Below are 23,434 nucleotides of genomic sequence, written 5' to 3' on the forward strand. Positions count from 1 at the left end.
TGCCACTTTTCTAATGTAGTGTATTGTAGTTTTTTGTTTATTTGGTAAGAAAAAGTAGGTACATACAAACCTAACACCGACACCATTGACGACAAAGTCGTGAGATTACTATGGTTTGGCTATATTGACATTGAAAAAATGGATTACACACAATGAGACTATTTATTTTTGGTACAAGGAGGTCGCAATTACTTACGACCATCTAATGTTAAATCTAATAGCTCCAAATATGTCACAAAGTTCAAGAAAATTTCTTTTGAACTTTAAGCTTGATCAATGGAATAAATGCGTCATTCAATGATCAAGATTAATTGTGATCACTTTATACTAAAGGTAAATAGTCTCATTGTTTACTTTTCCTTGAAAAAAATAAGTGATATAATAGAAATGGGCAGTAGAAAAAATGAAAAATAGGAATATAATACCAATGCTATGGCCTAATTCCATATATTATTGTTGATTTTTAATTTTAAAAATTACACCCGTAGGCTTTTTCCCTCAAATTTGCCGACATCTTTTGTCTACATGCGTACTTTACAAGAAGTCAAGATTCATTTAACGCAAGTACTTCCTCAAATGAATGTTCTAAAATTTGTCTAAATTCTTCATATTCTGCAACTCAAGTGAGGGTACTTTTATCATTTGGTTTGACTAAAGCTTATGAAATATTTTTATTATTTGGATTAGAGCATTTGGAATATGCCGTGAAACAAATGATGAAAATGCCGTCTTTTACTCTAGAATGCAAACTAAGTAATTTCAAGGGAAAAATCATTTTACGTGTTTAAGCTCAAGAACCTAAGTAGAATTAAATGATAAAACTGCTATCACTTGTTCAAGATCCGAAATCTCGAACATAGACAGTATATGTATCTTTATAAAAGGAGACGATTTAATTCACCCAGTGATATGTGTCCTCTCTTCATAATCCATTTTTTAGATGAATTTTAGACTTTGTTTTTTTGAATATATAATATCTAACGTAGAGATCACTAATATACATAATTAAATAAACTTGAAAACTAAAAATGATAATTTTTTGATTAAAAAATTTGGACCCTTGGATTTTATTTTATTGGAAGGCCCCCCACTTTAGATCCATAATTAAGATGGATGTTTTATGCAGTGTTTGAAAAATCGACGATTCAATCAAGAATCGGTGATCTGGATCGAGTATTGCTCGAGATGTTATATGACGTCACAAATTAGTTGCGAGGCTGATGTCACATGACGTGAATTGAAGGGATTCGTTTCCTTTAATTGAAGTTTCCTATTTATTTAGGTAGATCCTATTATTTGGGATCTAAGTTTATAGATAACTCGGACAGAGTCCATATAGACAGGGATAAAGTTACTTGTTGATAAAGTTAGAAAAGGTTAGACTGATTTGACGGTACTTATATTTGGGGCTTTATTCTATCTATAAAAAGATGCTTTTCTAAAGAGAGAAAGCATGTGTGGAAAAGTAGGCCAGGTGCACTTTGGATTTTTCTTTAGAGAGAAAACGTGCACAGATAGGCCATATGCACTTTGGATTTCTCTTTAGAGAGAAAACGTGCATAGATAGGCCAAGTGCACTTTGGATTTTTCTTTAGAGAGAAAAAGTGCATAGATAAAAATAGAAGGAAATTTTTAGGGGTTTTGCAGAGAGATAAAATTGTAGAGACAAAGGCTTTGTGGGAGATTCACTCTCCGGTTCTCAAATAAGTTTGTGTTGTAAGAGAGAAAGTGCAAAGATAAAAATAGAAGAAAATTTTTGGGGGTTTTGCAGAGAAAGAAAATTGTAGGGACGAAGGCTTTGTGGGAGATTGACTCTTCGGTTCTCAAGTAAGTTACCTTGTAATTTTTTTTTTTTAATTTAGTGGAAAACATCGATCGTCTTCGCCTATGGATGTAGTCACAATTGTGATGAATCACGTAAATTCTAGTGTTTTTTTATTATTTATTTTCTGCTTTATTTTTTTGTTTGTTTTTGTCAATTCTTTTTCCCATACTTTATTTGCCATTGTAACTACATCCACGTAAATCCAGGTGTTTTTTTTTATTTATTTATTAAATATCCTATGAGCTACTTTATTTCCCTACTTTCACATATTGATGCAAAAAATAAAATTTATTAATGTAGTACCATTTTTTATTGGATTCCTAAAAGACAACGTTTATAATAATTTTTCATAATTTTTTTAAATAAAATTTTTAAAGCCAAATTAGATCGATTGTCGATCTAAAACGTTGATTCAACGATCTGGATAGGTGCCTGATCCGGGGCACTGATCTGTTTTTTAAACCACTGGTTTAATACATTGGTGGACACATAAATCACTTTGCATGAGGGCACGTTCGGTATTCGTGAAAAATACTTCTTTGAAAATATTTTCATGTGAAAAAATTCTCTTGACTAAAAAGTTATCTCTAGTTCACGCTTAAATCTCGAATAACTTAATTTTTTCTTTGCCCCAAAATCTCTCTCGTCACAAATTTCGTAACTGTCAATCACGGTCTATCACGGAATATTGAATGTGGTAATCCATCGTACTAATGGCATCCATAAATGATTTTATCATTTATCGAAGGGAAAAGCTTCTATAAGGTGTGAATGTTGTAACCATATCATACACACATTGGGATGTATGGGTATGCAAAAAAGAGAGAGTCCATTATCTAAAAATAGTAGATCTTGTAATTTATTATTTAAATTATTCATTTTAATTTTTTTAGGTTTTTATAGATCTGATTGGTTTCCACCATTTTTTGAGCTTTAAACTTCATAATTAGAGGTGAAAAACTTTTATGTCATCATAAGGTTTTTTTGGCACCAAAACTGCATCATCTACTAAGATTTTAAAAGTGAACTATGATTATTTAAAATTGACATCTTTTAGCAAGTTTGGTGAAGTTGGTCTCGTCAAGTATTTTCGTTCTATTGAAGAAAAATTGCATCCGGTTCAACTATTTACAGTAAAAGGAAGTTGCACCTCAAAAGCCCGTTAGACCATGTTGTTTTGACGGACGAAACTCTCGAATTGATAATCACATCATCGAGATGTATGGATTGAAAAAAAAATTCAAGTTCTAATAGTATTTTATTTTATAACAACCATCCATTTTAAATATTTTCAATTATTTATGCCTAAGTTCCGCAGTCATACAATGGGGTTGTTGCGTACTTCAAGAGCACGTATATACTACGCTCCCTCGGGGGGCATAGCTTACTTTTATCCCTCGGACAGAAGACCTCCTTGGGAAGGTCTTTTGGGATCTGAAATTTTGGAAAGCACTAAAGAATTATCAAATGATTTTCTAAAACAAATTGAAATTTGATTTTGTAACACTTAATTCTCACCATCTTAAAATTGGATGGTCTCTATTCAATCTTGAGACATTATTTGTTTCAAGTGTCTAGAGGTACAATTTTGACATTCTTTTTTATTGAGAGAAATCTATAGGTTGAAGATGTTATACATCCCCAAAATTTGAGGAGAGGGGCTTCTATAATGGTGAAACTTTAAACAATTCAATTTATACGTACCTCCAAATTTTATCATAACATATAATTTTGGTGTAAAAAATTGGGAAAATTAAAAAAAAAAAACCTCTAAGACCACACTTTCTATGCAACTTACCCCAACCTAATTTTTTATCTTACTTTTTTCTTCAAAACAAACTTTCTATGCAAATACCCTTCAAGGGAAACACAAAAATCATTTTGGCCAGATTTGACGATGACTTTTGGTTCCGCTCTGAAATCCAGTAACATCTTCTCCTAGACCACTCTTTGCAACTTCTCGACCACTCTTTGCTCCAAAACAAACTTTCTGTGCAAATACCCTCCAAGGGAAACATAAAAATCATTTTGGCCAGATTTGACGATGACTTTTGGATCCGCCCTGAAATCTAGTAACATCTTCTGCTGGACCACTCTTTGCAACTGCTGGACTACTCTTTGCAACTGCTGGACCACTCTTTGTAACCACTGGACCACTCTTTGCAACTGCCGAACTACTACACTTTACACATTGCCGAAGCCCTGGATTAGTGCCAAAGCCCTGGAATCCACCGCTCTTTGCAACAGGACCGGACCGCCCTTTGCAACTGCCGAACTACACTTTGCCGAACTACACTTTACACAGTGCCGAAGCGTTACTGTCGGACCGCACTTTACATAGTGTCGGAGCGTTATTGCCAGACCGCACTTTACACAGTGTCGAAGCGTTACTGCCGGACCGCACTTTACAAAGTGTCAAAGCATTACTTCCGGACCGCACTTTACACACTGCCAAACCGTACTTTACATAGTGTCGAAGCGCTACTGCCGGATCGCACTTTACACACTGCCAAACCGTACTTTACACAGTGCCAGAGCCCTACTGCCAGACCGTACTTTACACAGTACCGGAGCCCTACTGCCAGACTACACTTTATATAGTGTCGGAGCTTTACTACCGAATTGTTTAAGCCTTACTGCTGGATTGCACTTATATAGTGCCGGAGCCCCCTATTTTGGTGGGATAGAGTAGAGAGAGGCGTTGGCAATGTAAAAGTAAGGGAGGGTAGTTTAGGCATTTTTTAATTTTTATTTTGGTTGAGGGTATTTGAGTAGATGTGTATTTTGGGGAAAAAAGTGAGAGAAAAGTTAGATTAGGGTAAGTTGCTTAGAAAGTATAGTCTTGGGGATTTTTGCATTTTTTCCTTAAAAATTCTTAGGATTATATGAAAATATATTTTTATATCTAATTATAAAATTATAAACTCCAAAAATAGTTAAAATCAAGTAGGATCTATAAACATATGAAAATCTTGAAAATGAACGGTCTAGATAATGTATCGCAAGATAAACTAATTTTAGAACTTAAAATCCTTTTTTTTTTCATATTCATTAATTTCAATGTCAAGATGATCAATTAGAGGGTTCGTCAACATTAAAACAACATTTTCCGATGGATTTTTGAGGTGCATATGTAATTCTACATTTAAAGTTGCAACCTTATGTAAACTTTTTCCAAGTTTGAGTCCATTTCTCCTGTTCCTGTTCAAGAACATGAGAAATAATCATCTAGGCTGTGGTTTTCAGCAATTTCTTCGGTATTGGCTTCTCTAGGAAACATTATAGGGCTGCAAGTTGATCTCAGATAGAGGATTTGTAGAGAGATTCATGACTATCCTATTTGGCGGTTTGGATGGTCATGATGGCTATCCTATAGGCTTTAAATTGTGTGTGTGGTCTAGATGGCTATCCTATTGGCGATTTGAATGGTCATGACTACATCAACATATCTGCAGTCTACGTGGCTATCCAGTTTTGACAAAATTGTTGGGGTCCTAGAAATGGTTGCTTTGATATCTTTTTAAGTTTGTCAAGTAGCATGTGGTTTTTCATGTTTTTACTAGCAATTCATGATCAGGCCTTTTTCGTTGAACTTTCTGAACTCGAGCAACTTGCTGTGGATCTATTAATAGGGATTGATGGGATGATGGAGAAGTTATTAGGGAAGGTGATGGAGAACCTTCTGATTTGGGTTTCTAATCATCATGAAATTTGGTCGGAATTTGTAGGCTCCGTTACATTGAGTTCTTATGGCTTCAAACAGGTATGCAAGTCTCTGAAGCTTTAGTATGTTGCCTGAATTTTCTTTATTGATGATAGATTTGATGCTGCTCACTCATTGAAGATATTCATCTTTTGTGTGTGTATGTGTGCATGTGATCGCCTTCTATCATTTTAGTTAATTTGTTTCCAAATTCATCACGCCTTATGGTATTTTGGTTAACTCTCTGTCAAAACTGATCATTTTTCATTCTATCTTATTTTGGTAACAGTTTGTTTTAGAGGTGCACTTTTTGCTAGAGCTTTTCAAATTCAGGAGGGTACTTGTCAAGTGAGATAACTCAGTCAGTGATGGTGCAAATCACTCGTTTGGAAAGAGCATTCTCTGCTTCTGAGTTGGACTCCTACAGGTAACATTTGGGCCGCCTGTTAATTTCCCATTTTCTTTACTTGAATTGTCCATCTCGTGCCTTTCCTTATGCCCATTTGGCCGAACAATATCTTTTACTCAGGATCTCTGGTTACTCATCAGTCTCTCTAACTATACCCAGTACATGCTTATATAGCACTCCCTTGAAAGCAAGGGTGGACGTTCAAAACTTTAAAAAAATATATATTTTCTATAAATTAAATTTGTATCATTTTTTTTGGGGTAAAATGACTATTTTACCCTTACCCACAATCTCGAAAATGACAAGATGGTCCCTAAAAAGGGGCCATAGGCTATGGTGGTCGTCCGTGGCCCGTTTCGGGTCTTTCTAGTGACCTTTCGGCAAGAAGAATGTCGAAAAACTGATGATCTTGACGAGACGGTCGTTTTGATATGCTCTTTAATCCGCGAATCGAAGTCTCGAGCTTTCAACAAAATCCAGCAAAAGAAGATAAATTGGTGTTCTTAGATTTTAGATTTCGCTCATTTCTTGACGTTTTGCTTCGATCTTTGTATCGAAGAATGACGAGGAAGTTGCCACGATTGTTTGGCAACGAGAATGGCTCGATTTGATGACCGGACCGTCACTTTCGGAATTAGGGAATTTTACCTGAATATGGATTCTGGTTGCTGGAAAAAATCCTTTCTTGTAACCTTGAAATACAGCCTTTTCAGTCACTCATCACGTATGATGTTCACTTGGGTTGAAGCTCTCGGCGTCACGGGGGCAACGGACCTGCTTTCAAGTCGATCCAAGGTCGGGGCTTCATGATATGACCGTTTGACCTAAGGGATCTCTTCTTTGCAAAAATCTGCAAAGCATGAGTTTTCTTAAGCGGCTACTCTCTAGGATTTCTTCCATCTCAAATCGTGTCATGGGTCATGCCACATATCAAAACATGCGTGACGACGAGACGAAGATCCTCCTGAAATTTGAGCTTGATTCGGTTTAAGATGAATAAGTTATGACCTTTCAAAGATGATCCCAAAATCACATTACACAGTTTCCATAAATGAAAACTGAAAACTGCTTCACTGAGGGAGTACCAAAAGAGTGCATAACCCACTTTTTTTAGGTAAATTAGCCACATAATGGACCAAAAGTCTCCGAATGAGTTGAAATTTGATATCTAAGGGTTTTCGGATCTTCTGAATTCGCTAATGGAAGTAGTATGGTGTTCATCTGAAGCTCCGTTGCTATGATTGTAGTTATAAAGTGCATTTTTAGCATGCTAGAAGCTAAACCTGATAACTGATTTTATCTGTAATCCACCTTAACGTCGTCGAATCACGACGAAACTTGGGGGTGTCCTTAGGGAGCCAAGTGCTACCTCCACTTGCTTTTTGGGAACCATCCATTGCCTTTCATAAATCTGCTCCAGATTGGGGTTTATTTTGACAACGCTTCTATGGTCCGCAAGCACTTTGGCATCTGCGAGCGTGGCTTCCTCCATATTCGCATCAAGGATACAAGTATCGAAAAATACCCTGAAGACGTAGATGTAGCCCTACGGGGTGAACCACGTAAATCGTATAATGTAGTAGTGTGTTTTTTTATTTTTGATTTATTTCTTACACTCGATTTATAGTTGTATGTATTTACTTCACATTTAACCAATCATGTACATGATATTGAGTGGGATCCCAATATTTAGGATCCTCAATTCCACAAGCTACTTGCTTAACATTATAAAAAAAAATAACATTCCAGTTCCCAAGAAAGAAGAACTTCTAAGTTTCTAGGGATCATTTATCTTTCAATAATGAAACAGGCCCCAAGCATGCAATGAGTTGCCGTAAGTTTTGGTAGAGAAGAGATAGGGGCCCTCTAGGAGGAGCCGTTGAAACTTTTATGGTGGCCATGAATTCCATAGATTATGGACATGCGAAAAAAGAATGAGGGCGGATACTCCATTTAGCAGTTGTAAGAAGAGAACATAGCTAAACACTACGAACACTAAGGCCTTCATCATATTTGATACGAGCACCATACAAGTCATCTTACACTCGATCCTTAATAGTAGTATCTAAGCAGGTTGAGATATATTACACACAATGGCAGAAAATGACCTCAAATATAAGTGGATAGGGGTGGTATACTATGAGACAATCATATAAAAAATTTTCCTTTAAATATTTTAAAGTTACTTTTTAATCGATATTGCATGGCTTTCCTTGTTCTAATCATTTTTGCAATCCTGAGTCCAAAAATACCATGTATACTATTTATTTGCTCCCCCAGGTTAAAAAGGTCTCTTTTTGGATCTTAAATTTTGTGATGTAACGTCTTTAACCTAACAACCAAAAAAAAATTTATTTAAAAAACATGCTCCAGCTTGGAAAAAGTCCCAAGATTGAACAGACGGAAGGGTACCTCAACACAATGTCCTAGGCTCCATGCCCACATTTAACACTTATAAAAAATAAAATAAAAATAATAATAATAGGATCTCTGGTGGATCCCAAAACTTCAGAATGAGAAAATCCAATGTCCTAGGCTCCATTCCCACCATTAACACTTCTAAAAAGTAAAATACAAATAATAATAATAGGATCTGTGGTGGATCCCAAAACTTCAGAATGAGAAAATCCTCATGAGTAGCTCTGCTCTTTTACCCAAGTTATTCTCATCCTCAAGAATCTACTTCTTGAAGCTTAACACCTTGAGCCTACTATCATTTGCAAGGCCGTCTTGAAGCTCTCTCTCAACAAAAAAAAAAAAAACCTCTCCTTGAATCTCCTTGATATAACCTCAGGAAACCCAGCCATGCCCAAGCCTCTGCAAGTACTGCCAATCTGGCCTAAGAGGAAGGAAATCCTCAAAACTCCTCTGTTTAAGTATTCAATAAATTACAGGTAAACTTGATTTGAGGAAACTAAAATGGAAGGGCATATTTTAACCAATTAAAGGCCAGCCACCGAGTGCAGGCTCCGAACGCTAGAGAAATTTTCAGTGACTTCCCGATCTAGGAAACCAGCTCAAAAAAGATCAGAAGTTTCTCCCTCTTCCGGCATTGAGACATTGATGCGAAACCAGAAAGTACAACCACTGCAAATTCGAGAGATTCAGTTACCTCTCTCTCATCCCCAGAAACAAATTCGAGAACAATATCATAGGAGCTTTCTCTCATTCCCAGACCCAAATTCGAGAAATAAGATCACATGAGCTTTCTTTCTCATCTCCGGAACCCGGCTCCATAGAGATCGTAAACCACATACTCCACTGCAACCCTGTGATCACCATAAAGCCAGCCATGCAAGCAGTGAGCAGCCAAGCAAGCAGCCTCTTTCCTCGACTACTCAACAAGAATACAACCCGGCTCAAAGGCATCAAAATCAGAACTTGGGTTTATCATGGTCTTTTGATCATCACCGCCCATATCAAAATCTTCCAGATTCATAGAACTAGGAGCTTCACATTTCTTCTGCCACTCCTCACTAACTCCATCTTGTTGAGAAAGAGAGAATGTAGGTTCTTGGGCATTGTTATATTGTAGAGAGAGAGAGAGCATGGAAGCTGGTCTGAAGCATCACCTGCCTGAGTCGTTTGTTCAGTGTTTGATATTCCAGATTCATGCTCTTTATCATCTTCTTTAATAAGTGTTCATCTTTATCATCTGTAATCATCTCAAGGTCCCGTTTTTTCTCATCAATGGAAGCAACAATTTCAACATTCTCAGAACAGCCAGGCTCCCATATTTCCATTTCATGAATTGTGTCATCAGACATTTGCATATCACAATTTACAGGCTCTGATTTCTCCAATTCATGAAGCGAGTCTTGTTTGGCTCCTAGATATCACTATTTCATTAATTGGGTCCTTATCAGACATTTGCATGTCACAATTTACAGGGTCGGATTTCTCCAATTCATGAAGCAAGTCTTGTTTGGCTCCTAGTAAATCACTATTTACAGAATCCAATTTCTTCATCATCTGAGTTGGATATTTGTTTGGGTCCTGGCGAATCATTGTTTTCAGTGGTAATGGTCATGTTAGGGTCCTCCTCGGAGCTTTTGCTCAATCGAATGATATTCACTGACTTAACTGTGCCAAACATGTACAATTATATGCGCAAACACAATTAAGATGCCATTTTCCAGATATTTATGGTTATTAATATAAGTCTCTAAGGAACATGGCCTCCATAACCAGTATATGTGGTTACAGACCTCGTGCATTCAATGCGTATGTCTTGCAATGATTCTTCGATCTAGGACTCAGACAGATCATCCATGTTGAAATGGAATCACATCAAAGTAAACAAACTCAGCATCTGATGAAAAGAGAGAAAAAGGTCAATAACAAGGGAATGAAGATCATGATTACAAGACGAAGAGTGGTTTTGAGAAATCCCTGTACCACCAATCTTGAAAAATATAAAGAATATCATGCACTACTCTTCAAGGAAAGATAGAACTGCCATTGTTATTAAGATGCAGTAACTTGCAAATTCTACTCTCTAAATTTATAAAATCTATTCTTAATAAACACCCTACACATATACACAAACATACGCTTTCTCTCTCTTTATCGTTTCCTTTGTCTTTCAAATGTCGAAACCAGCGTTTTAAAGCACTGACCGAGGTCAGGACTCGACAAACGCAGGAAGTCCCATCCTGATCCAGCCAGGAAAAGCACTACAGGGACTAGAAACTGTAAAAACTCGATCGAATCCCATGGTATTGGCACGGGATTCACCATGGTACAGAGGTAAGTTGACTCGAGCCCAAGGTTTAACAATAGTCGAAGCCCATGAACCAAACTCCACTTTTGCAAGGGAGACACAAAAAGAGCACAATGTAAGGTAACACCTAATGGATCAATATACACCAATGGTGGGTAGCTGCCTCTCAGCAGCAGACCTAAAAACCCTACACACTGATGTGGGAGGCAGAAAAGAGGGGGCGGGAGAGATTCATGATCAGGTAGAGAGAGAGAGAGAGATGCCAATAACCCATGATCAGAGAGAGGGCTGGGGAAGATGGGCAGGGGGCAAACCCATGATGTAATCGGTAGCAGCCTCTACTTACAGTTACAGTAGATACAGCAAAACAACTGAAAAACACAAAACCACAGTTGCAAACCAAATAAAAGAAATAGTAGAATTTGCAGGAGGCAAGGTGCTCGGACAAAATAATTGTAATCTTCTCCTTCTAAGGCAAATTTTTTGTTTGCAATTTTTTTACCCTTAAATTCTTTTTCTCTTTTTCTTTTTTTTTTTTGTAAAAACATACCACGTTCTTCAACTTCAGGATCTGTGTGGGTTCCTTCAGTAGTGGCTTTGCATGCTGAGGTATACCATAGGAAGGAGAGCCTTATGAAATTTTCTGAAGAAAAGCATCCATTTAAGTATAGTTTCACTGCCTTAAAAAGAACGGAAGAAAAAATCCTACAGAAGATAGCAATTATGTAATACAAGCTAAATTTTCCTTCTTTCCAGAACTTTACTATCAGTTTCTCCTTGATTCTAACACATTATATTCAAGGGGAAAACATATTTCAGTCCTAAGGAATATGCAAAATCACTGTCCATGAGGTAATCAATGTTCAATAAAATAGAAGTGACAAAGTGAGACCCATTATTGGGGTCATCTGCTGCTCTACTGATCCTATTCTCCCTCCATCACCGAGCATTATATCAGTGATGACTTCAATGGACAATAGTTTTGATAGCCAATTGGACAATGAATCATGTAACCCTCGGGAGTACCTCTGCAGAGACATAAGGAAGGCCTGGACCACAGTTAACACACACCCTCCCAATTTCGTGCCATTCAGCTCAGCGCATGCTTTAAGGGTAATGGACTGATCAGTGTACTGAAACAAATAAAGAAATGAAACAGTCTAGTGATTGGTAAGAAAGAAATCAAACAGTTGCTTATGAGAGATAAAGCATGCATGGTCAGAAATAACAGTGTAGTTTCAGCCAAGTTTCAAAGAATCTGTAGAAGTTCAAGTTTCATAAAGGATATCCTTTATCCTGAAAGGTTCCTAACTAGAACCGAAAACCATTACATCAATTTGGCCCAGATTTGGAAAAATTTTCCACCTAAATTTCTGCAGATAGTTGCTCGTGCTCAATCAATTTGGAAGAAAATCCTAGAAAACAACAATTTGAATTAGTCTAATTTCAGAAACAATCTCATAATAGAATAATCATTCCATCCAATCTATAACAAATTTACCGACAAATAGAATGCAACCCAGATATCCAAGTGTTGACACTTATGCTTGCACCAAAAGATGGCCATGCACAATGGAAGATCAAAGCGAGAACATTCATGGCTTTCTATACCTCTAGAAATGCACAGGAACCACAATTCTCCTGGTTAACTTCAAAATGATAGGCCTTTAAATGCCCAACTACGCTGACAATCCCCTGAAGCTGTAAAAGATGAGGCCACAAAGGCAATCATAACAACATTGTAGTTTAGAAATGACCCAAGAATGGTGTGCAAATAAAAAATAAAAAATTCAAAGTATTTGACAAAGCAATGCATTATGGTTCTTCAAAACACTATCAGTAAAACATTTAGTATGATTTAGAGCCTAAAGAGGTTAGTGTTAACATCTATACAATGAAAGGACATTTCCTTGAACCAGAATATCTTCATACCTCATCAGATGAAAGAGATTTTGGAATGCCCCCAATGAAAATCTGCAAGAAACAATACCAGCGAAGATCATGCTTTTATCAATGCATTAACACATATTCGTTCTCCATCTAAGCAAAGATTCTTTTCATAATTTAATAAAAAGATCAGGGTTACCATAGTAATTTGACAATGAGTTTACAATTATCCTCTCTAAGGAGATGTTGGGATGCAACATGATCCATCATTATTCATCATATGATTTATATCAAAGACCAGGGGGCTTAAGTATTTTTTAGATAATGGTTGCGAATTTACAATCATCAAATGTCCTAGTCCAGTCGATATATAATTTTCCTCATTTTTAAATCAATATTATTTACTGTTTTATTTCAATGAAAATTTATATATTTATTTTTTAGTTGGTGAATAAAGGCAATAAGGAACTAGAAAAGTTTGTAGTATTCCTAGAAGAACTTACAAATCACTCTTGAAAAGCAGTTCTCTTGATACCAGAAATGTGTTTATTTCACAAAACGAGAGGTTATTCGAGATTAAAAACCTTTTGATATACTTTTCATCGTCCCATGCATTCAAATAATGGTGCATGACTAATGTACCACAGACCATCAAATAGTAACATCCAAAGACATGGAATTTTTATGATATAGATAGGAAACCCATTCCCCTTAGATGGAAAGTTATGCATCATTTTGTGAAGATATGTCACTGTGGACAGTTTTGAAAAAACTCAGAACTATCACCTTGTTTGGCATGGGCCTTTGAATAATCAAATGGAGTCAAAATGCTTTCAAATTACCTTTGTTAGAAAGATATGTGCCTTGGCTTAAACGTTGATTTTGAAATTGTCTCAAAATACTTCATGGATTGAGAATTATCGTGATACGAAACAGGGTATGTCGCTGTCTCATGTATATAGCAAGGTGCAGCTAGCAAACCCCCATTTTCTTGTACCTCTAAGAGGTCATACGGGGTCCAATTGTCTTCAAACCATCCCCTTGTGAAAGAGAGATGTGCCTAGTCTAAAATTGGTTTTGGAACCGTTTTCAAATTTTAAAAACTAAAAATTATGGCCCTATTAGCAAGCGCACATCATTGCCTATAATTGCAAGAAATTGAGTTGTAACACTCAGCTGTGATACTGCTACTGTTACTGTGATATTGTTGTTGTTGCTGTGATACTGGTAGTATAATAATGCTATACTGAGTTACTGATGTGATACTGACCACTACACAATAGGACACCCGTTGGCAATGAGTACTGCTCTAATACTGATACAGTAAACCATTATGAGGCTGACCACTACGCAATGGGGCACCCATTGGTAGTGGAACTGTTATACTAAGCAAAACACTATGAGCAAAACACTGTGATACTGACAAAGTTGTGACACTAACCACTATGCAATGGGCCACCCATTGGTAGTTGGATATGGTATATTGATAACTGTTTATTGTACCTCGACCCCAATGACAGGACTGGGGTTGGAAAGAAAAATGGAGAAATTGAGTGCATCGCAACCCTTGATTGTTATGGGCACTATGCATTGGGTCACCCAATGGTAGTGTAACGCTCTCTTGCCGGAAGGGCATTGGAAAGGGCCGTGTCTTGCAAGGCCACTGCCTATCGAAAACCCCAAAGTACGCTGGGGATGTGTGTTTGTGTGAGGGCATTACGAAGTGGGACACCCACTTATCATTGTCCTCCCTCTTGAATGAGGGTAGAGGTTTCAAGCTACAGGATTGACTTAGCTTGAGCAATGAAACTTCTATTTCAGGAGTAGGCCTCTCTAGCTTCTCTAGCCGTGATCTATTAAACTTATTGTGCTACCTAAAGTGAAGTGATTTATGACTTGTACACTATGTATTGAACTGCTTTTATCATTAGACTGTTAGAATACTGAAAGGCATCATAGATGGAATCTTCTTGATATTATGTGAATTAGTATGCAATGTTTACTGTTATCACTGTTACAAAGTTGGGATGCGCAATGGTATAGATCTGCTTACTGGGCTGTTAGCTCTTTCCATCTTATTTACATGACTGTAGAGTGAAAACGTTAGTCTCTAAGTTAAAGGCAGGTAGCTGTGTTGTGCTCGGGTGATTTGAAGAGTCGTCTTCCGAAGCTTTCTATAGTATGTTTTTGGTGGTCTTACCACTGTGATGTTTACTTTACACTTTGTTTTTTTGGGCCATTAGTGCCTTGAAGAAAATTGTAAGAACTTTTGGATACCTAGTGAAATGGAAATGGATGTTCGTTTAGAATGATATATGTCTTATGTTTAGATTTTAATTGTACTTTCGTGGTTTGCATTTGATTATGTGTTTTCATGTGATTGAGCTACTCCCACCTGAGTGGCGTTCGCCACCTTACGTCACAGTCCTGTATCCTGCCGCCGCTGGCTTGTACAGTATAGGGTCGGGGGCGGGGTCATGACAGTTTATAGTATCAGAGCAGCAAGGATAGGATTTTTGGCCTAGGAAGTTTTAGGAGTGTCTTTAGAATAACTCTTTGATAGGCTAGTAACTGAGTGTTTGTGTTTTAGATTGAAGATGCCGACGACTCGTGCCAACAACACGAATTCAAGTAATGAGAACACTGAGGCCTTCGGTGAATTCTTCAGAACCGTGGGGGCTATGACACAAGTAATGAGAGAATCTATGCCGACCCTGTCTACCCTGTCCCTGACCAGAGTGATAGTAGTTTGATAGAAAGATTCAGGAGGCAGGCACCTCCAAACTTTGTGGGGCATGGGGGAGTAGAGAAGGCTGAGAGATGGAGAAGGCAGGTAGAAAAGATCTTCGAAGTTCTGAATTGTACAGATGAGCAGAAAGTTAGGTTGGGTACGTTTATGCTTGAAGGAGAAGCTGAGCATGGTGAAACTCAGTAGAACAGTCGCGGGAAAGGTCAGGAATTGTAACTACTTAGGAGAATTTTTCGGAAGTATTTTATGAGAAGTATTTTCCCGACACTGTAAGGGAAAGGAACCCGACACTGTAAGGGAAAGGAAAGAGGTAGAATTTATAGAGCTACAACATGGAAAGATGTCTGTAGAGGAATATGCAGCAAAATTTACTGAACTCTCCAGATATACGCCACATATTATTAACTCTGAGGCGCGAAAGGCTAGTAAGTTTTAGAGGGGCCTTCGGCCCAATATAAGAGGGAGGATCATTTCAGCAAGCCTCAAGACATTCTCCCCGCTGGTGGATCTTGCCCTGAAGATAGAAAGAGATTGCGAAGAATTTTGAGCAAGTAGAGAAGGGAGAATGGGTATCGCACAGCCTGGAACTTTTACGAAGAAAGTGCGACCGTCTCCAAAGAGAGAGTTGAAGGGGAGAAATAATCAGGGCGGTGTCCAGATCCCAAGGGCTTTTTCGAATGATGTAAGGAGCAACCGGTGCCTAGTCTGCTCTCTCTGTGGTCTGGGTAATCATACAGCGGCTGAGTCCATCAAAAAGACTAGGGCTTGCTTCCGGTGAGGCAAACCAGGCCATCTAGTGAAGGACTATCCAATCAAAGGACCAGAAGACTGATCGAGGGCTTAGGGTCGGGTGTTCACCCTAACAGAGCAAGCAGCCAATGTGTCAACCTCTGTTATCCGAGGTACACTTTCTGTATGTGGAATTGAAGCAAGAGTTTTAATTGGTCCTGGCCTTCCCATTCATTTGTTGCACTACACTTTGCATGTTACCTGAATGTTAACCATGCGCATCTTGTTTAGACTCTACTAGTATGTACGTCTATGGGAGAGTCAACAGAAACTGATATAGTGTATAAACTATGTGGGGTTGTGATTGAGGGGCATATGTTGTCGATAGACTTGATGCTCGTAGATGTCGAAGACTTTGATATTATCTTGGGTATGGACTGGTTGTCCACCTACTATGCCACAATGAGCTACTTTGATAAGACTGTAACCTTTAGTCGCCTGAGCCAACCTGAACTGAATTTTAAGGGCATCAAGGATGTCTCTCCTTTACACATCATCTTAGCCCTTCGAGCTTCTCGCCTGTTGGGCAAAAGATGTGTAGGATACTTGGCGTACATAGTAAAAACCGAGATGTTCAGTCTAAATTGGAAAAAATACCAGTGGTGAGAGAATATCCAGGGGTCTTCTTTAAAGAGTTAACTTCTCTGCCCCCAGTTAGGGAGATTGAATTTGAAATAGAGGTAGCCCCTGGTACTGCTCCTATTTCTAAAACCCCTTATAGGATGGCCCCAGCAGAATTAAAGGAATTGAAGGAGCAATTACATGAATTATTGGATAAGGGATTCCTTCAACCTAGTGTCACCATGAGGCACACTGGTTTTGTTTGTTGAGAAGAAAGATGGGACTTTAAGACTATGCATTGATTATAGGCATTTGAATCAGGTTACAGTGAAGAATAAGTACCCTTTGCCCAAAATAGATGACTTATTTGACCAACTATAAAGAGCCCAAGTATTTTCTAAGATTGACCTCCGGTCAAGGTATCATCAGTTGCGGGTTCAGGAAGAGGATATTTCCAAGACCGCATTTTAGGACTCGTTATGGTCACTACAAGTTCTTAGTCATGCTTTTTGGGTTAACAAACGCCCCAGCTGTCTTTATGGATTTGATGAATAGGGTTTTTAGACCATATCTGGATAACTTTGTAGTGGTCTTTATATATGATATTTTGGTGTATTCGAGGAATCAAGAAGAACATGAACGGCATTTAAGAACGGTCCTCCAGACTTTAAGAATAGAGAAGTTGTATGCCAAGCTGAGTAAGAGTGAATTATGGCTCCCAAGCATGACTTTTCTTGGGCATATGGTTTCCAAAGAAGGGGTTGCAGTTGATCCTTGTAAGATTGAGGTTGTGATCAAGTGGAAAGACCAACGTGTGTATCTGAAGTCCGTAGTTTCCTGGGACTGGCATAGTATTATAGACGTTTTGTGGAAGGGTTCTCCAAGATAGCACTTCCCATGACTCACCTAACCCAGAAGGAAGTAAAGTTTGTATGGTCTCATAAGTGCGAGAGAATTTTTCAAGAACTGAAGAAAATACTAACTATAACCCCATTACTGACTTTACCTATGGGGAATGGAGATTTTATAGTCTACACTGATGCCTTGCACAAAGGACTTGGGTGTGTATTAATGCAACGAGGAAAGGTTATAGCCTATGCTTCCAGGCAGTTAACTCCCACTCATGAGTTAGAATTGGTGGCTGTAGTTTTTGCCTTAAAGATTAGGAAGCATTATTTGTATTAAGCCCAATTTAAAGTGTTCACTGACCATAAGAGCCTTAAGTACTTATTTTCTCAAAAAGAATTGAAAATTAGGCAAAGAAGATGGATGGACTTGCTCAATGATTACGATTGTACCATCAACTGCCACCCGGGTAAGACAAACGTCGTGGCAGATGCCTTAAGTAGGAAGCCCATGGTGTTGATAGCTCATATGATGGTCCAAGAGATGAAACTATTAGAAGATGCAGTAGAATGGCACCCAGATTTGCCCCTTGATGATGGGAAATGAATAATTTCATGTATAAGAGTAGAGCCCCATCTCTTTCAGCAAATCTGAGTAGCACAAAAGGAAGATCCTCAGCTCACGAAAATTCTAAAGGAAATAAAGTCAGAAGGAAAGGAGGATTTCCCTTTGGCAATGATGAAATTTTGAGATTTAAGGGTCAGGTTTGTGTCCTTAACAATGAGAAGGTAAAAAGGGCTATCTTGGAAGAAGCACATCACTCCCGTTATACGATATATCTAGGGAGTATGAAAATGTATCAGGATCTAAAAAAGGTCTTGTGGTGGAATAATATGAAGAGAAAAGTAGTGCAGTTTGTTTCTAGGTGTTGGACATGTCAGCAAGTGAAGGCTGAACATCATAAACCTATCAGGTAGCTACAACCCTTACCTATGCCATAGTGGAAGTGGGAGCGCATAACTATGGATTTTGTGTTTGGCTTGCCTAGATCAGGTACATGACATGATAGTATTTGGGTTATTGTGGACCGGCTCACCAAAGCCACTCATTTCTTATCAGTCTGTACTACCTATACCTTGGATAAGTTGGCCCAATTATATATCAAGGAGATAGTAAGACTGCATGGGGTGACTATTAGTATTGTGTCCGACAGGGACTCTAGATTTACTTCAACATTTTGGAATAGTCCGCAGTCGGCCATGGGGACCAAACTCACTTTCAGTACAGCTTTCCACCCTTAGACTGATGGACAGTCCGGAATGACCATTCAGACCTTAGAAGATATGCTGAGAGCCTGTGTCACAAATTTTAAAAGAAACTAGGATAATCATCTGCCTTTGATAAAGTTTTCTTATAATAAAAGTTTTCAGGCCAGTGTCCAGATGACACCTTTTGAGCCATTATATGGAAGGAAGTGCAAATCGCTTATATGTTGGGGCGAGCTCAGTGAAAGGAGACTGTTAGGGCCAAAGATTAATAAAATAACCTCAGAAAAGATCGCTCTAATTTGATAAAGACTTAAAACAACCCAAATTCGGCAGAAGAGTTATGTCGACAATCGGAAAAGAAATCTAGAATTTGAAATAGGTGATCAGGTTTTTCTGAAGGTATCACCAACTAAGGGCATACTGAGATTTGGCAAAAAGGGAAAACTGAGTCCACGATTTATTGGACCCTTCGAGGTTTTAGAAAGAATTGGAGTCGTGGCATAACGATTGGCCCTACCGCCCGAGTTGGCCAACATTCATGACGTGTTTTATGTGTCACTATTGAGACAGTATCAGCCCGATTCGTCCCACATCTTGAAGTATAAGCCGTTCCCGTTTAGGGAAGATTTGACTTATGTTGAACTGCCAATTGAGATATTGGACAGAAGAATTCAAGTATTACGCCACAAAGAGATTTTCCTAGTCCGGGTTTTATGGCAGTATCAATCGAGGGAAGAGTTAACGTGGGAACGAGGAGCTCAGATCCAGGATAAATACCCCCATTTATTCAATTAATTAACAATTTTGAGGACTACATATTTCAAAGGGGGGAATGATGTAAGGACCAAAGTTTCCTTGCCACAGTAACAAGCACGGCGGTAGGAGTCTGTTGAGAAGAGGCATCGCCATTTGTGGTTCAAGAGGCTTCGCCATCTGTGGTTCAAGAGGCATCGCCGTCTGTGACTCAGCGAGGCAACGCCGCACGTGAATGAGGGGTACCGCTGCCTGTGGCATCGCCGTCTGTGAATAAGGAGCAGCGTCGACTGAGAAGAGAGAAAGGCAACACCGCACGTGAACAAGGGGCATCGCCGTCTGTGAATGAGGAGCAGCACCGGCTGTGATGATAGATAATAGGTTAGTGCTGTGCACGAAAGGTCAGCATCGTCTGTGAAATAGGAGAGGCATCACCACCTGTGTAAGGAGAAAGGGGGGAGCAATGCCGTGAGTGTATGGAAAGAAGAAGTTTCACGCACAATAGTGTGATGGAGCAAAATTAGTGCATCATCGTGTGTCACTAATGTGCATGAATAGTTAGGGCCACGTACTGAGGGCATACAACTTTGAGTGCCACTTGTCCAGACTTTAAGGCACTTGGCGCCACTTGGACAGCCACCCCAACCACATGAGTACTTAAGCCTCCCCTCTCACTCCCACACCATTCATTCTTCCCTCATCTCTCTCTTTCTCTCTCTCTCTCTCTCTTTCTCTCTCTCTAAGGCAAAAGACTTGAAGAACCCAACCACTGTTGGAGTGGAAGAAAGCTGTAAAAGAAGGCTTGGAGAAGGCACCATTGTTGTTTAAGTAAGTGAATCCATCATCATTGCATTACAGACACGAGAATATATGAATTTATATGATTAGGAGATGAGTAATAAAAGTGCATGTGATGTGGTGATTTCTAATACCTTATTCACTAAAATTGGGGCTTTTGTTATATGATGAATGTGGATGCTGAAAATGAATATATGATTCACAAATCCTATAAGAAATGTATGTTTATGTGTGTACATTGTGAGAGAATAGTTGTTATCATTCTCATTACCATGAAATGAGGGTTATGGAACATGTTCTTGAGGCATGTATAGTATTACTATGAAATTTCAGGAATATACATGTTTTTGTAAAGGGCTTTTAAACAACCAAACGAGGTCCAATTGACCTCAAATCACTGCCATTAGAAAGATATGCGAGTCTTGTTGAAATTCTTTATAAAAAACGAGGTTATATTTCAAAATATAGGAGTATGTCACTATTGGTGGTTTTTCCTTAGATATTTCACTGTCATTGCTGTGGTCACTGGTTTTAACTAACAAACGAAGTCTATTTCCTGTCAAACTATCGGCATTTGAAAGGTCTTTGAGTGGCTTAAACTTACATGCAGAAATTATTTTGAGATTCCCCTTAGATGAAAAGTTATGCATCATTTTGTGAAGATATGTCACTGTGAACAGTTTTGATAAAACTCATAACTCTCACCTTGTTTGGCACGGGGCCTTTGAACAACCAAATGGAGTCAAAATGCTTTCAAACTGCCCTTGTTAGAAAGATATGTGTCTTGGCTTATACTTTGACTTGAAATTGTTTCAAAATACTTCACGGATTAAGAGTTATCGTTATATGAAGTAGGGTATGTCGCTGTCTCATGTACACATCAGGGTGCAGCTTGCAAAACCCCATTTTCTTGTACCTCTAAGAGGCTAAACGGGGCCCAATTGTCTTCAAACCACCCCCTTGTAAAAGAGACATGTGTCTAGTATAAAATTGGTTTTGGAACTATTTTCAAATTTCAAATGAAGGCCCAATTGTCTTCAAGCCTCTCTTATGTACTCACTAATAGGGCATAAGAGAGGGTCGTGTCTTGTAAGACACTAGGGATGTGTGTTTGTGTGAGGGCATTACGAAGTGGGACACCCACTTGTCATTGTCCTCCCTCCTGAATGAGGTTAGAGGTTTCAAGCTACAGGATTGACTTAGCCTGAGTAATGAAACTTCTATTTCAAGAGTAGGCCTCTCTAGCGTATGTAGTCGTAATTTGTTAAACTTACTGTGCTACCTAAAGTGAAGTGATTTATGACTTGTACACTGTGTATTGAACTACTTTTATCATTATACTGTTAGAATACTGAAAGGCATCATAGAGGGGCTCTTCTTAATATTGTCTGAATTAGTATGTAATGTTTACAGTTACAAAGTTGGTATGCAATGGTGTAGATTTGTTTACTGGGCTGTTAGCTCATTCCATCTTATTTACATGACTAGAGAGTGAAAGTGTTAGTCTCTGAGCTGAAGGCGGGTAGCTGTGTTGTGCTCGGATGGTTGAAGCTTGAAGTTGAAGAGTCGTCTTCCGAAGCTTTCTATAGTATATTTTTTGTGGTCTTACCACTATGATGTTTACTTTACACTTTGTATTTTTGGGTCATTAGTGCCTTGAAGAAAATTGTAAGAACTTTTGGACATCTAGTGAAATGGAAATAGTTGTTCTTTTGGAATGATATCTGTCTTTATTTGTAGATTTTAGTTTTACTTTCGTGGTTTGTTATTGATTCCGTGTTTTCATACGATTGAGCCACTCCCACCTGAGTAGCGTTCGCCACCTCATGTCACAGTCCCGTCCATGGTGCCATCAACTTGTACGGTATAGGGTCAGGGGGTAGGGTTGTGACACCTTCTAACTTTAACCTTTGTATATTTGAGGGGTTGTTAACTCTAGACTAACTATATATATATATATATATATATATATATATATATATATATATATATATATATATATATGGGCAAACCTTATAATAGTTGGCCAGCTATAATGAATAGTTTATAGGTGGAATGAGAGCCCTTAGATCTTCACAATGCAGTTTAGAATGCACATCACTATTTGAATTTGAATTTTATTTATATAATTCTGACTAACATGAAATTTTGGGTGTATATATATAACACTATTGTGCACCATATAAAAATAAAAAAAAATAATTTCAATAATTTAAAATGACCAAAATACCGCTTTCATTTTTTAGGGGTATTTCGGTCATTTTATATTTTAGAAAATATTTTTTTTTATTTGTGCGCCCTATTTTTTAGTAGAAATGTATAAAATTTTATTATGATCTGATGTATAAAAAAAATTAAAATTAAAACTGTGATATGCATTCTGAACCGCATGATGAAGATCTGACGACTCCTATTCCACCTATATTACTATTCATTATAGCTGGCTAGCTATTATTTGCTTTATCCTATATATATATAGTTTATATAGAGCCGAGGCTCTAGACAATCAAATTTGAGCCTACATCAAATATTTCAGTAGAAGAGGTTGTTTTGATGCCCGAATGTCTTCAAAGTGATCATCTTGACATCAAGATGGACATGAGAAAAAACGGATTGCAAGTTTTGGAAATAGTCTATTTTGTTAGAATTTTTTTACCGTAAATTTTTTAAGATTTTAAAGTTTTCATATATATCTCGATCTACAATATTTTTTAAGTTTTAAATTTTATAAATAAATATGAAAATATATTTTAAGGCTATCACAAAGATTTCCAATATTAAAACCACATTTCTTGACACTATTTAAAGGTAGGCTCTAATTTGATTGTTTAGAGCCTAAGCTCTATACGCACCACACCTTATATATATATATATATATATATATATATATATATATATATATATATATATATATATATATATATATGGAAGATGCTAGGGTGAGCCCACTAGCTCACAGGAAAAAATGAGTCCAATGGCCCAGATTGAATCTGGGCCGATCTGATGATCACGGATATCTAGTAGTGTTTTAATTTTAATTTTTTTTAACAAATCCAAATCAATTGAAATTTGAAGTGTGTGTATATAAAAAATAGGTGAATCTTTGAAAAATATCAAAACAAT

General features: G+C 37.8%; 1 protein-coding gene and 1 long non-coding RNA gene across 2 annotated transcripts; one reads left to right on the plus strand and one right to left on the minus strand.

Moving 5' to 3' along the window:
* The first annotated feature begins 4,900 nt into the window (after positions 1 to 4,900).
* LOC110006773 (uncharacterized) lies at positions 4,901 to 22,029 on the plus strand. The gene is made up of 3 exons (XR_002280046.2): positions 4,901 to 5,588; positions 5,818 to 5,955; positions 21,800 to 22,029. It is a non-coding gene; the product is annotated as an uncharacterized LOC110006773 (long non-coding RNA).
* LOC148781268 (uncharacterized) lies at positions 11,224 to 16,301 on the minus strand. The gene is made up of 4 exons (XM_088872684.1): positions 16,287 to 16,301; positions 12,593 to 12,634; positions 12,272 to 12,361; positions 11,224 to 11,793 (listed from the first exon to the last, which is right to left on the minus strand). The coding sequence occupies exons 1-4, from the start codon at positions 16,299 to 16,301 to the stop codon at positions 11,524 to 11,526; spliced, it is 417 nt and encodes a 138-aa protein (XP_088728810.1). The 3' UTR covers positions 11,224 to 11,523.
* Positions 22,030 to 23,434: the final 1,405 nt, after the last annotated feature.

Source organism: Amborella trichopoda, chromosome 7, assembly GCF_054954075.1.
Source record: "Amborella trichopoda isolate Santa Cruz 75 chromosome 7, AtrichopodaSantaCruz75HAP2 v2.0, whole genome shotgun sequence".
Classification (NCBI taxonomy): Eukaryota; Viridiplantae; Streptophyta; class Magnoliopsida; order Amborellales; family Amborellaceae; genus Amborella; species Amborella trichopoda.

Bases quoted from the DNA above. Each gene is read 5' to 3' on its own strand.
- LOC148781268 (XM_088872684.1), bottom strand. The intron at 12,362-12,592 runs GTATGAAGATAT...CATCTTTTACAG, and splicing joins AATCTCTTTCATCTGATGAG to CTTCAGGGGATTGTCAGCGT. The intron at 11,794-12,271 runs GTATAGAAAGCC...TATTTGTTTCAG, and splicing joins GTTCCTGTGCATTTCTAGAG to TACACTGATCAGTCCATTAC.